The 13,770-nt window shown below is 36.8% G+C and overlaps 2 protein-coding genes across 2 annotated transcripts; both read left to right on the plus strand.

The window, feature by feature from the left end:
• The first annotated feature begins 2,368 nt into the window (after window positions 1-2,368).
• LOC121256006 (U-box domain-containing protein 15-like) lies at window positions 2,369-6,591 on the plus strand. The gene is made up of 5 exons (XM_041156598.1): window positions 2,369-3,044; window positions 3,138-3,254; window positions 4,190-4,615; window positions 5,267-6,380; window positions 6,432-6,591. The coding sequence occupies exons 1-4, from the start codon at window positions 2,742-2,744 to the stop codon at window positions 6,323-6,325; spliced, it is 1,905 nt and encodes a 634-aa protein (XP_041012532.1). The 5' UTR covers window positions 2,369-2,741; the 3' UTR covers window positions 6,326-6,380; window positions 6,432-6,591.
• A 1,891-nt stretch (window positions 6,592-8,482) lies between these two features.
• Window positions 8,483-13,103, plus strand: LOC121256007 (ubiquitin domain-containing protein DSK2a-like). The gene is made up of 8 exons (XM_041156600.1): window positions 8,483-9,132; window positions 9,882-10,649; window positions 10,969-11,177; window positions 11,276-11,389; window positions 11,713-11,771; window positions 12,410-12,438; window positions 12,549-12,641; window positions 12,726-13,103. Exons 1-8 carry the CDS (start codon window positions 8,889-8,891, stop codon window positions 12,872-12,874), a joined length of 1,665 nt encoding a protein of 554 aa, XP_041012534.1. The 5' UTR covers window positions 8,483-8,888; the 3' UTR covers window positions 12,875-13,103.
• The last annotated feature ends 667 nt before the right edge of the window (window positions 13,104-13,770 follow it).

A 13,770-nucleotide genomic window follows, 5' to 3' on the forward strand; every position in this document is an offset into this window, starting at 1 on the left:
TAGACCGTCTTGCTACTCGTGACACATCAAGTATAACGCCAGCTTAATATTATTGACCTAAAGAAAAATCATTCGTACAAGTTTCAGTAGATAAATTTTTATAATTATGATAAGAATATAATTAGAGTGTAATATCTAATACCATAACGCATATATTTTTATCTCAAACTATTGGAGGTGCACAATTTGTGTATAAAACTCAACTTAAAAAAAAATTATCATGCCCCATATTAATTTATCAAATTTTCACATAAAATAAAATAAATAATTTAATTTTTTCAAATTTTAAAAGAAAAATAATATTAAAAAATATATTATAACAATATTTTATTCAATTTTCAATTTTTATCTTACTCATTTTATCTCATATAGGAAAACCAACGATGCCTTAATTTTTTAAAAATGTATGGAAATAGATAGGCATAAATCTTTCGATCTCTGATCTATAATTGTATTTTTCTATATACCTTTATTTAACCGGTAATCAAAATGTAATTTATTATTTTTATTTTTTTATTTAAATATATATATATTTAAACATTAAAATAAAATAATAAATTATATATTAATTAAATAAAAATATATGATATAAGACATTCACTTAAAATTTATATTTTATTTTATGTCATTGGGGTAGTTGGGAGAGGGTGATCATGGAAATGCGACTGGTTCAACTTCAGCATGCATGTTTTCCACTTTGGACGGCAAAAACGTAATTAACGGGTTGAGAGGACATTGTGAAACACCACCTTTAGTGGATGCATGCATCCTTACGAATTGACATGAGTTGTCAGGCATTAATGACTATATATGGTCAAATGGCCAGACCCCATGCAGCTTGGACGGTGCATTTGAGACCCCTTTCTCAATCTAGTTCTAGGGATAAATGGATTTGTATGTATAACGAATTTTGCTATTCATCACATATTATATATATATAAATATTTAAAAAAAAAGATTTTTATTTTATTTTTTTATAAATTAATTAAATTTTTCAATTCATCATTCATATTTTATACATTTGATAAAATAAAATAAAAATATATATAATATGTTGTGTGAGAATCACAATGAATATGATTTTTCATATATAATTAAGGCTAGGCTAGGCTACTGCCGGCTACACGTCAAAAAATATTTTTCTTATAAATTCCATCTAAGTTTAGAATTGACCCATTATTAGTGTTAATTTATATTGCCGTAAAAGTTTAAGTTCACAAGGAGAGTTGTTACAATTGATAGATGACCAAATACAAAGTTGATAAATACTTTAATCACAAAGATTGTAAAGTCATTTTTATTATAAAGTAAATTTAATGTATCATATAAAATTATATTAATTTGTAAATTTATTTCTGCACGATTTCTTTACTACGGTAACACTTTTTTTTATAAAATTTATGATAGTTTTGTTAATGATTTAATTGGTCATGAAAAATGTTTTGAATGGTATGCATGAAATATGCATAGTGTCAAAGATTTTTCTGTTATGATCGTGAATTTATTTATTTTATATTATATTCTCTGTCATAAGAATGAATAACAAGAATAAAAAGTCTTGGTTCAAATTTTTATAAACCTACCTGCAACCGAAAGAGATGAGAGATATCGGCAGACACTATATCTAGCAAATCACGTACGCATGATTTCTGAAATCATCATAAAATGTTTGACTAGCATACCAATAAATGTAAATAGATTATTGATTTTCATAATTGTAAATACTTACATTAGTCAGTCAATATATATATATTAGTCATCTTTCTTGTCAAAGTAATGACCTTTTCATTCATGTGGAACGTCTAGGCATTTTCCTAATTTTTTTTTTATTTTTTACATTTATATGATCATTTAAGAATTTAATTTCCATCAAAACTGGTAAAATCAGGTTCTTTACATCATCTTCTTAAAAATTTGATAAATCAAAGGTTTTGAAAAAATTATATCCTTATTTTTTTTAAAAAAAAAAAGAAGATTATTATTGGAATATTTTACATGAGTTCCTTATTATAGATACTTATTATTTAAAATATATTTTAATAAAAAAATTAAAAAATAAATTTATAAATTGACGTAGCTTATACTTATAGACAAACTTTGTCGACAAGATAGCTGGGTTGAACCAATTTCGACACGAAAAAGCAGAGGCTCTGCTTAGATTTGCTGGTCCTAAAAATCATTCCCAATAAGCTTTAAAAGAGAAAGTAGAGCAAAGATACAAAGAATGGGACCCATTATCCGAAAACAGATTAAAGTGATTAGGCACTAATTAAGGAGGAGAGATGAAAGATAATCAACTTAGAGTAAAAATTAAGAAATAAAGAACAAAGGAAATAGTGGGTTGTGGGACTGGGGGCAATAGGTACAGGGTACAGCACAATGTAGGACAGACACAGAAAGGAGACAGCACGGGAAGACGCGTCCATGTTTGTCAAAGACAACCGCGTGAACCCGCCTAGCTGCCAGACCCAGGAAATACGCAATGCAGCAGCAACTGCTTTTCAAATACCTTGCTGCTAAACCCGCCAAGCACAGTTAACTATTGAATCCCCTCACTTGGTTAGAATCCCAGAATGTGACAAAACCCTCCATCAATGTTCTTTTAATGCTAACCCCACCATCTTGTTTTCTAGGGAAAACCGCTTTTTTCCGGGGGATTTTTTAGAGTTTCCCAGTCGACCCTTTTAAGATCAGCTTTAGCAAGCTAGTGAGTTTTTACTTTTGGCTTTGTGGGGGAAGTAATGGAGAGGCAGATGAATGTTTCGGTTTCATCTAAAGGTGGAGATGAAAGCGACGTGGTTAAGGAATCGATGGAATTGATTGAGACCGTGGGATCGTACGTGGGGTACAGAAAAACGCAGAGGAAGGAATGCTTGAGTTTGGTTAGGAGATTGAAACTGTTGGTGCCTCTTTTGGAGGAGTTCAGGGAGCTCGGCACTTCCGTTTCCGGCGAGGTTTTGAATTGTTTGGCTGATTTGAGGAAAGCACTTCTTGCAGCAAAGAAGTTGCTGAAGCATTGCAACTATGGAAGCAAGATTTATTTGGTCTCTCACTCACTCACCCTCTCCCTTTCTTTTTATTTCTCATTTTTGTTTTTTAGCTAGTGTAATTTACATGTAGCCGTATCGGATCTTTAGGCATTGGAAGGGGAGGCGGTAATGAGCAGATTCCATGCTGTTTACGACAAGTTAAATCAAGCCCTGGATGGTTTGCCTTACGATGAGATCGGGATCTCGGTTGAAGTGAAAGAGCAAGTAATTCCTCTGCCAACTTGTTTACTTTTTCTTCATGTTTTTCCTCATTGTATTTTGGGGCCACCTTTACTATTTACTGAAATTCATTTTGGTTAGATCCACTGGTTTTAAGAGTTAGATTTCTACAATGTGGTGACTACTGCGGAAACATTTAATCATCACAACTCAATTTATCTCATCTAATCATTACAACTTTCTCAAATTCTCATATAAAATTAAATAAATAATTCAACTTTTTTAAATCTAAAAATAAAAATAATATTAAAAAAATATATTTTAATAATATTTTATTTAATTTTTAACTTTAATCTTAACTCATCTTGCGAAAACAGATGAGACTTTAATACTGAAGGCTGCTCAATATATATGAATGTGCGCTTGGCTTCATGAACTCAATCTGGATTGATAATGGAAGTCCTCACATTTTTGTTATTCTTTCTTCTTTTACGATGAAAGCGAGTTGATAATAAGTACCATAATAGTTGATGTGTAACCTAATGATTTAACTGCAGTGGGGTTGAGACGATGATGCTTGGATAGGATACTATTTTGGGATGAATATTGTTTGTCCTCTGAGAGATGCAATATTTATCGTCAGAAACAGTCTGTTGATTGTGTCCGAAGATCACGCTGACTACATGAAAAGAGACCAATTTGTATAAACAAAAGGGAATTCAGTATGGTTTGCAGATTGGCTCTTTAGGATGGTTGGATAAAATGCTTTAGAACACAACAATAGGGTTTTGTCTTAAACATCAAATGGACACTTTGTGGTTGGAATTGGATGACTGAGAAGTCTTGGAGAAAGGGTGGTCTTTGATTTCCCTTGTAGGGAAAACGTACTTAAACCTCTTCCGTTGCTTCTTTTTTTTTTTTTTTTTTTCCTAGGAAATTTCCCCTTTTCATCGTTTTTGCTTTACTCATATCTGCTTTAGGTTGAGCTAATGCGGATGCAACTTAAAAGAGCAAAAAGAAGAACGGATACACAAGATATAGAACTGGCAATGGATATGATGGTCGTATTCTCTAAAAACGATGATAGGAATGCAGACAGTGCCATACTGGAAAGACTGGCAATCAAGTTGGAACTACATACTGTTACAGACTTGAATGAGGAGACACTGGCTGTTAGAAAACTTGTTAAAGGAAGAGGAGGGCACAATGCTGAGAGCATCCAGCAAATCATAGATCTTTTGAGAAAATTTAAACAAATTACAGGAATTGAAGAGAAAATTGCATTTGATGGTCCTGTTTCCTCTAAAAGTTTGCAGAGGTGTGAGTCCTCATCAATCCCTCATGAATTCCTCTGTCCAATTACACTAGAGATCATGACGGATCCAGTTATTGTGGCAACTGGACAGGTATTGTGGCCTCGGTATTACTTTTCAAACATGCATAAGATATATTAGAATAGTTTTTCTGTCTTTGTAATATATAAAGAGAGACTTCTTTATAAAACTACCGAGCAATTCTCCTTTATTCTGGGCCCTACATTTTAGTTTCGGAGATAAATGTAATAGGTCATATGCATAGTGGATCGGTTTGTTCCACTAGGTCTAGGGTACGAGTCTCCAGCATGCTTTATCACAAGTAGAAGGAACTGCTTTGCACCACCAATACATCAGTTTTTATTGTTCTAATTCTTTACTCTTAAGTCATACTTCATGTCGAGGATGCGTTATACTGTTCTATTTCAATAAAACTTTACCCTTTATGAACACATCCAGCATCTTCTATCCTTTAGGAGGCAGCGAGACATGTTTGAATGGAATTGTACAAATACTCTGTCAAAAAACCAAAAAAGTCAGTTCCAGTGACACAGTCCCTCCATATCTATATGTTATCAAACCTGGTTGTAGCATCAACTTCCCCCTGGTTCCGAACAGGATACTCTTATGGAAATATTCACATTTTGCACAGTAAGATGCCGACATTGACGTATATGAAAAACTTAATCCCTTATCATGCATGCATGCTCTGGGACTGACAGTTTTTCCTGCTGTGTTTGATAGACATTTGAAAGAGAAAGCATCCGTAAATGGCTGGATTCTAATAATCGGACCTGCCCAAAGACTGGACAAACTTTGAATCATTTGTCACTAGCACCAAATTTCGCCCTCAAGAACCTTATCCAGCAATGGTGTGAGAAGAACAATTTTGAACTGCCCAAGAAAGATCCTTATTTTGGCTCTCATGAGTCTTCTACTGTACTCATGAAGGAAATCTCCTTCCTGGTCCAAAATCTATCCTCTTGTCAGCTGGATGTGCAAAGAGAGGCTATTGGGAAGATCCGTATGCTCTCCAAAGATAACCCCGACAACAGAATTTTAATCGCGGACAGTGGTGGAATTCCTCCATTGGTTCGGCTCCTATGCCGTCCAGATTCCAAGATTCAAGAACACACTGTGACAGCTCTTTTGAACCTGTCAATTGATGAAACAAACAAAAGACTCATAGCAAGAGAAGGAGCTATTCCTGCTATAATTGAAATCCTGCAGAATGGAACTGATAAGGCTAGGGAGAATTCTGCTGCAGCCTTATTTAGCTTGTCTATCATTGAGGAGAACAGAGAACTGGTGGGCGCATTGAAGGGAATCCCTCCCTTGGTAGATCTTTTGCGGCATGGGACAATCAGAGGTAAAAAGGATGCTGCTACTGCACTATTTAACTTGTCTTTAAACCAAGCTAACAAGTCCAGGGCCATTAAGGCAGGTATTATACCCCCACTACTACATTTGCTTGAGGATGATAAGAACTTGGGTATGATTGATGAGGCCCTCTCAATCTTGTTACTCCTTACGTCGCATCCGGAGGGCCGGAATGAGATTGGAAAGCTGTCTTTTATTGAAATTCTTGTTGAAATTATTAGAAGTGGTACCCCAAAAAACAAGGAATGTGCTACATCAGTTCTGCTTGTGCTGGGTTTAAATAACTCTTCTTTGGTCTTGGCTGCACTCCAATATGGTGTGTATGAGCATTTGGTAGAGATTGCAACAAGCGGAACAAATAGAGCACAAAGAAAAGCAAATTCACTTTTGAATCACATGAGCAAGTGCGAACACATCCCCTGATATTTCATCAATAAGAATTCTTCTTCTTTGTGGGTGGCACCAAGTTATGCTTGGGGGGGGGGGGGGGGGGGGGGGGGGGGTGGGGGGGGGGGGGGTTTGGGGGTGTGGGGGAGCATACATTAAATTTCAAGTTGTGTGCTTTCTTTTTATGTAATTATGATTTGGCTTCAAATATACTGAGAAAAGTATAACTTTCTCTGTACATTATTTAGATCTGATTATGTTGTAAGTGTTGTCAATTAACAAAAACAAATCCTAGTTTGAGACTTGCTCTTGTGAGCCTTGCTTCATTTCCTTCAATTTTTCACCCAACATCCATCTTCCCAATTAAATCTGGGGAAATAATTTTTCAGAGTGAAATGTCTAAAATGCACTTGCTCAATATTGAAAATAAAACATAAACATTAAAATAATAGAACAGATAGCAATAATAAAAAGGACAGCCACCATGGAGGTGGCACTTGGGGTCACCACAACAACGACCCGATTAAGGTAGCCTTCATTCACCTTCCTTTCATATATTTTAATTTGCATAGATAGATATGTGTGCGTATATATAAATACAAGTTTCTTTTTTGAATCGCATTTCCCATCCATCTACCACACACACAACCACGACCATTGATCCATTGAACTTCATTTCCCCTTCACCATGTCCTAATATCACTAGCATGCGACGTCCTAGTTCTGTCACAGTCCACATGTGAGTTTTATGCAGTTGGTGGCATTTTCTATGTCGCTCCAAACCGAGACCTCTTCTAGGATTGGTCTTCTTCCCTTAATTCAACCTTTATTTTTTCACATTTGTTTCTTTTGCCTTGTTGGAGTTTGTTCACACATGTCATGTAGGCGCTTCACTTCCACATCTAACACTCCCATTGAGAGGGGGTTTATTTCCGACCTTGGGCAGCGTAAGGTTCATTCCTCTCAGGGCTCAAGCTGATAATGGATAGCCCCAGCACAGAAGTTACGAAGAAAGGAGGGCTAGGCCGGGTCCAAGAAGGCCCATTAGATATGGTGACTAGTCGCGTCACCAGCCCTAACCACAAACCACACTATCGGACAACAAGCACACCGCATTAAATGCCAAAGGAACCAGAATGCAACGTCAGAACTGGACGTCCACTCACTCCTATAATTGCGACAATGTGCGCACCTCCTCCTCACCTACCACAAGAAACAAACAAGCAAAGAAAGAGCAACCTACATACTGTACGACAAGGCGACAGCTGACACGACATAGGAGAAGCCTGCCACTAGTGCATAGCTCAATACGCCTTTGCACGATCTGCTAGCAATGAGCGGGGACCACCACGATCGGGTATATAAGCACGTCTCGGGCTCAGGTAAATGGATCAGAAGCTTTGATCTTTGCACATATTCACTCTCTCGAATACTTTCTCCTAACACCCTCCTCATAAAAATGTTATTCTGATTTAGGCATTAGAGGTGTCCCTCACCATCCCAAACCCTCATCTTAGTAGATCTTGTAAGTCATCAGGAGGAACTGCTGAGTTGCCTTAGATATGAAACACGACATCAACACCCATATTCTTAAAAAAATGCCACCAAACATACCAAAATTGGAGGCACTTGAATCTTATGCACCACAACTTCTAATGCTTCCTATATCTAGAGCTTTCAGTGCTCTCTTTTTATTATACTTTTGAGGGAGGTGGTATGTTTTTTATTTATTTATTTTTATATATAAAAAATCTATCCGTCAATTCTATTTTTTATACCGTTAATGTGTGATTGATGTGAAATATTTCCACGTCATTTATTTTAAAAAAGATATCGATCCACAATAAATAATATTTTAACACAGATTATACAATAGATAATATGTGAACACATTGACTCGAGTATAGCAAGAATTTCTTTCACGGAAAGCTACGTCTTTTATCCAAGATATGGTCTTTTCAACACGGTTAGCTTTAAGTGCACGACCTTAACATTTATGGGTCTCTTTTTAACAGGTGGACTTTTTCTTGACCCAAAGTCGAGAAAAACATGAGACATGGGCCACGTGGGCATGGTTGGATTTTATTTCCCGTTTGCTTAATGCTAATTCCAACTGTCCGATCAATCCGATTGCTAACTGAACTAACACTAACACTACATAAACAGCATCACTTGGCTCAAAGAATATTCGAAGCAAACCGTACAGAATCTCAATTTTCTCTACAAAACAAAAAATAAAACAAAAGAGCAAGGGAAAAAAGCAGTCGCTCTCGCATTGGGCACACAGAAGATCTGTATCCGTTCAATAATTCAATTCGTCCCGAGTCTATTTTTGTAAAAAGAAATTCAATTTTGGATTTATTTTGTATCTTTCTTTTATTCTTTTAATATTTTCGATCGATTTTGTTCTCCTACAATCGTTAGCATATAAATCAATTCTCATACCGGAATACCAATCCCTTCCTTCTGCGCGCCTGCACGCGCGCACACACACATACAGAGATCCATTTTGGGGGGTTTTGATTTACTTTGGGTCCTTCTTTTGGTGTAGGGTTTTTTATTTTATTTTTTGCTTTCGCTTCTTGAACAACCAATTTCAATGGGCGCTGAGGGTGATTCGAGCGAGTTGAGGGTCAGTCCCGGTGGTGTTGAAGAAGAACAAGTGGTGATGATTAGTATCCGGTGCTCCAACGGCTCGAAATTTACTGTGAGGACCAGCCTCAAGTCCTCGGTTAGCGAATTCAAAACGGTACTGGCTCAGAATTGTGATGTCCCAGCTGATCAGCAGAGATTAATTTACAAAGGTCGCATCTTGAAGGATGATCAAACCCTAGAAAGCTATGGTACGTGTCTCGATTCCTCATTTTGTCCATGAAAGTTTTAATTTTAATTTAATTTTATCGTTTGGGTTTAATTTATATTATGGGATATTCAATTATGTTTTAGTTCGCTGAGGATTCTATCATATATAATTTTTAGTTTAAATCACCTGTTATCTGTTGAATATTCATATTGATAGAAAAGTGAAACTGGGTTTCTTGAGATTTTAAGTCGCCAATGCCTGTTTTCTTTGAGTCGGGCAAATGGGCATTGTGAAACTCTTGGAGATTTTAGAGTTGATTGAAATGTGTGGCTTTATTTATTTGTATTTGTAGACTATTGTCAAGAAGGGTACCGGGTTATCCAACATGTACTGATGCTTGGAAGTCCTCAAATATATGTGGTTCGGGGTATTTTGACTAGAAGAGTGACTGATAGAAGCGTGTTTTTTGTTGAGGATATTTCCAGTCATTTCAGGTAATAGAATTGATGGTACCGATTTTCCTTTTGGTGGCAGCGTGAGGGGAACATTAGGTGAAGTTACCATTGTTTGTATTATATTTTTTTTTATACTTCTGCAGACATCTCTATTTGTGTGTTGACTTGTGCAACAGATAATTGGGTATCTTTAGTGATTTATTTGAGCCTTATTTGCAGTAGCTTATACACGTGGAGTCATTAGAAGAGTTTGCTTTATAGAGGTCTTTCTTCTCATGTGGTTGATCTTGTTTTCCCTTCTCTTTCTTATATTTTGTACTTCTCTTTTGTTAAGGTTTGCAGGCGGAGCACACCATTCACATGGTTCGTGGGTTTGCTTCAGCTGCATCAACACCTGCTGCTGTAAATGCTGCTGCTACTGGTAATTCCAGAAGTCCCGACAATACCCCAGGTGTTACAAGGGGTGTTGGCTCAAATGAAGGTGGGGGCTTGGGAAGTGCTGGTCTTGGTGGCTCTTTATTTCCTGGATTAGGTTTCACATCTGGATTGTTTGGAGATGATCTGCCGGAGTTTGAACAAGTGCAGCAACAGCTGACTCAGAACCCAAACATGATGAGGGAAATAATGAATATGCCTGCCATTCAGAGCCTAATGAACAATCCCGACTTAATGCGCAGCTTGATCACGAGCAATCCTCAGATGCAAGAGATCATTGACCGGAATCCAGAGCTCGCTCACGTACTTAATGACCCTGGGATTCTCCGACAGACAATAGAAGCGGCAAGGAACCCTGAGCTCATGCGTGAGATGATGCGAAACACTGACCGGGCAATGAGCAACATTGAATCTTCCCCTGAGGGATTTAATATGCTCAGACGTATGTACGAAAATGTTCAGGAGCCGTTTCTGAATGCCACAACAATGGGTGGAAACACTGGAAATGATTTGAGTTCAAACCCATTTGCAGCACTTTTGGGAAACCAAGGTGGGGCCCAAGTCAGGGATGGTGCTAATAACCCTTCGACTACTGGTTCTGAAACTACTAGCAGGATTAGTTCTCCAAATACAAATCCACTCCCTAACCCTTGGAGCAATATTGCTGGTAATCTTTGCCCTTCTTTGCTCTTTCTAAGCTTTTATGTTCCGGCTTTGGTATTCATATGTATTCATTGGCATCATAGAAGAGAAAAACAAGCAGCAAGAACTTGTGATTTCCTGATCAACTGTCATGCCTCTCTTTCTTGAGGTTTATTTGTTGGGATCAAGCTGCATAATTATGTAGAACAGAACATCTTACTTTCCTAGCAGAAAATTGCTGCTTTTATTTCTGTTTTTTTTTTCATTAGAGACGTTGTCAGACTTTGTTAATTGTAAATTTTACTAATTATAATCTTCATATGTGTTAATATATGATATGTCAGGTGGTACTCAGACAACAACTACGCGTCCAAATCCTACTGGGGATGCAAGAACGCCCGGTATTGCTGGTCTTGGAGGGTTTGGTCTCCCCGATATGGAACACACGTTGAATGGCATCCCAGATGCTGCTCTACTGAATCAGTTTTTGCAAAATCCAGCTGTGTCACAGATGATGCAAAGCTTACTTTCTAATCCCCATTATATGAATCAGGTTACTACAACTAGGATTACTATCTTAGTTGAATATATCATATTTCCCGAGATTTGGGCTTTTCCATGTATTTAATAGGTTCTTTTTCTGAATGTTAGATTCTAAACCTCAACCCTCAACTGCGTGGCATGGTTGATATGAATCCTCAATTAAGAGAAATGATGCAAAATCCAGACCTTCTACGTCAGTTAACTAATCCCGAAACAATTCAGGTTCATCTTTGCACACATGGTCCCAATCTCTCTCTCTCTCTCTCTCTCTATGTGCTTGTGCGTGTGCACGATATATTCATGTTGTTTTTATGTTGTAATATTCATTGACACCAGTTGATGCCATTCACCATTTAGTTTGAGTTTTAAGTCATGGTCATGGTTGGCAACAATCATGTTTTACTCGATAAGATGTTTTGGCTGCTAATAAATTTGAGATTGGTTGTATTTGGTGGCCATGCTTGCAATATTTTCACCATGAAGTTGCATTGTGATTCATCTATGCTTGACATATCTTTTGCTCTGCTCTGTGCTGCTTCTTGCAGCAAATGCTAGCTTTACAGCAATCGCTTCTCTCCCGGCTTAATCAACAGCGATCAAGCCAGTAAGTGGGATGTATAATTCTTTGTTACTTGAGTGGTGCCATTAGTTTGCTTGCAGCAAGGTTGTGGTGGGTTCATGTAATTTTGTGCTCATGTAAATGAACTGATGAGTAATCATAAACATTTTCCGGATGATTAGTTTGACATCTGGGCTTTCCTACTAAAAATTTAAATAATTAATTTTTGCAGAAAATTCATGCCCTCGCTTAGTATTATAAACATTGTTTTGATCCTTGTTGTAAAAAATAATTATTCTTGGATTTTAGGAAGTGGCCACTCCTTTATCTTAATCATATCGCTTTCAGTGCCACTATCTCTATTCACGTCCCCATGGACTGATTTCAGTTTCTCAGGCTTCTCAAACACCATTGTTATGGATACTTGTTGTAAAAGATTTTTACCGTTGGGACTTTGATAAATGGCCATCCTTTTTATCTGAATTCTAGATTATAGCGCCACTGCTCTACTCTAATCACCTTGGTGTGATTCAATCCTCCGTGACCTGTCAAACATACTGTATGTAAATGCACCATATAGCTTTTTAGCCTGTGGTCTTCATAGAGATTTTCTTTGCATCATATTGACCGGCATTCATCAATTCATGATGTTGGCTCTTACTACCATTACGGCTCTCTTACAGGGATCAAGCTCAGACTGGTGGGACTACAGGTAGTTCAGAAGACAATGATTTAGCAGCTAATCCCATATTATAGTTAATTCTGTTGTCACGTTTTTCCTTCCCAATTAAATTTCCATTGATTTGATGTTCTTGCCAACAGGAACACCTAATAATGCCGCAGCAATGGAATTGATGATGAACATGTTTGGTGGTCTTGGAGCTGGCAGCTTGGCTGTTCCAAATAACCCAGATGGTTAGAATTCTTTCATTGATCACAATTTTTACGAACTGTAACCGTTTGTTTGACACTGAGATTTATCTTTTGCTTCTTCTGTAGTACCCCCAGAAGAACTGTATGCAACTCAACTTTCACAGCTCCAAGAAATGGGTTTCTTTGATGCTCAGGAGAATATCAGGGCACTGCGTGCTACTGCTGGGAATGTCCACGCCGCAGTAGAGCGACTTTTGGGGAATCCCGGGCAATAATATTACTGTGGGTTTCCATTTTTTTTTTTTCTCATATTCTATTTTTAAGTAGTTTCTTGAGGAACAGTGATTTGGAGTTGTAAGAATAGTTAATTTGCACTGGTGTCATGTAAAGGCACGCGATGTCCAGAGGAACATTCTATTTTGGGCGTGTTAATAAGGGAGGAGACGCTTTTATACAGCCGTGAGCTTATTTATGGTTTATACTAGCATGGGCATTACTAGATCATTTCGGTACCCTTTCTATCTATTTACTGGCCTTTTCACTCTTCCCATACGCACATTTCTTATGAAAGAAAAAATCATTTATCATCATTTTAATAATAATTTTTTACGCCACATTAAATGATTGATAAATACATAAAATTAATAGAAAAAATTTATTTATAAGTCTTATTTTTTAGCATTGCTAATGTGAGAGTTTTTCACATTCACATAAGCTATCTTAAAAAATAATTGGTATTTTGAATTTTTTTTTAAAATTATAAATAAGTCTCACTATAAATGGTATATTAACACGCTGACCTATGTGTAGTAAAACTCAAACTCAAATTAACGCACCGGCTTATGATGATTAAATAGATTATCAGTGTTTCAAATTGCTTAATATATATTAATAATAATAATAATAATAATAGAATATTAGCAATAAATTGTATAACATCTAATTACCGGATGGTTAAGCTAACGGCCTGTCGCCTGGTTGCACAAAACCCACATCTTCAAAATGGAGATTATGGTTGACCCTCTATCAAAAAAATTACCGGATGGCTAACAGAAATTGAACGAATGATTAAAATGAAAATACTCAAACTGCCATAATGAACTGCCATAATGTCCCATTCAATACGAACACTTGGTCCCTTCACGCTTGGGTCATGTCCCACAAAATTTTC

Source organism: Juglans microcarpa x Juglans regia, chromosome 3D (genome assembly GCF_004785595.1).
Source record: "Juglans microcarpa x Juglans regia isolate MS1-56 chromosome 3D, Jm3101_v1.0, whole genome shotgun sequence".
Classification (NCBI taxonomy): domain Eukaryota; kingdom Viridiplantae; phylum Streptophyta; class Magnoliopsida; order Fagales; family Juglandaceae; genus Juglans; species Juglans microcarpa x Juglans regia.

What these genes read in the sequence shown, in the direction of transcription:
- LOC121256006 (XM_041156598.1), top strand. Translation starts at nt 2,742, where the DNA reads ATGGAGAGGCAGATGAATGTTTCGGTTTCATCTAAAGGTGGAGATGAA. An exon ending in CGGTTGAAGTGAAAGAGCAA is followed by an intron (nt 3,255 to 4,189) that starts GTAATTCCTCTG and finishes TATCTGCTTTAG; the next exon opens with GTTGAGCTAATGCGGATGCA. An exon ending in TTATTGTGGCAACTGGACAG is followed by an intron (nt 4,616 to 5,266) that starts GTATTGTGGCCT and finishes TGTGTTTGATAG; the next exon opens with ACATTTGAAAGAGAAAGCAT.
- LOC121256007 (XM_041156600.1), top strand. Translation starts at nt 8,889, where the DNA reads ATGGGCGCTGAGGGTGATTCGAGCGAGTTGAGGGTCAGTCCCGGTGGT. An exon ending in CCCTTGGAGCAATATTGCTG is followed by an intron (nt 10,650 to 10,968) that starts GTAATCTTTGCC and finishes ATGATATGTCAG; the next exon opens with GTGGTACTCAGACAACAACT. An exon ending in TGTTCCAAATAACCCAGATG is followed by an intron (nt 12,642 to 12,725) that starts GTTAGAATTCTT and finishes CTTCTTCTGTAG; the next exon opens with TACCCCCAGAAGAACTGTAT.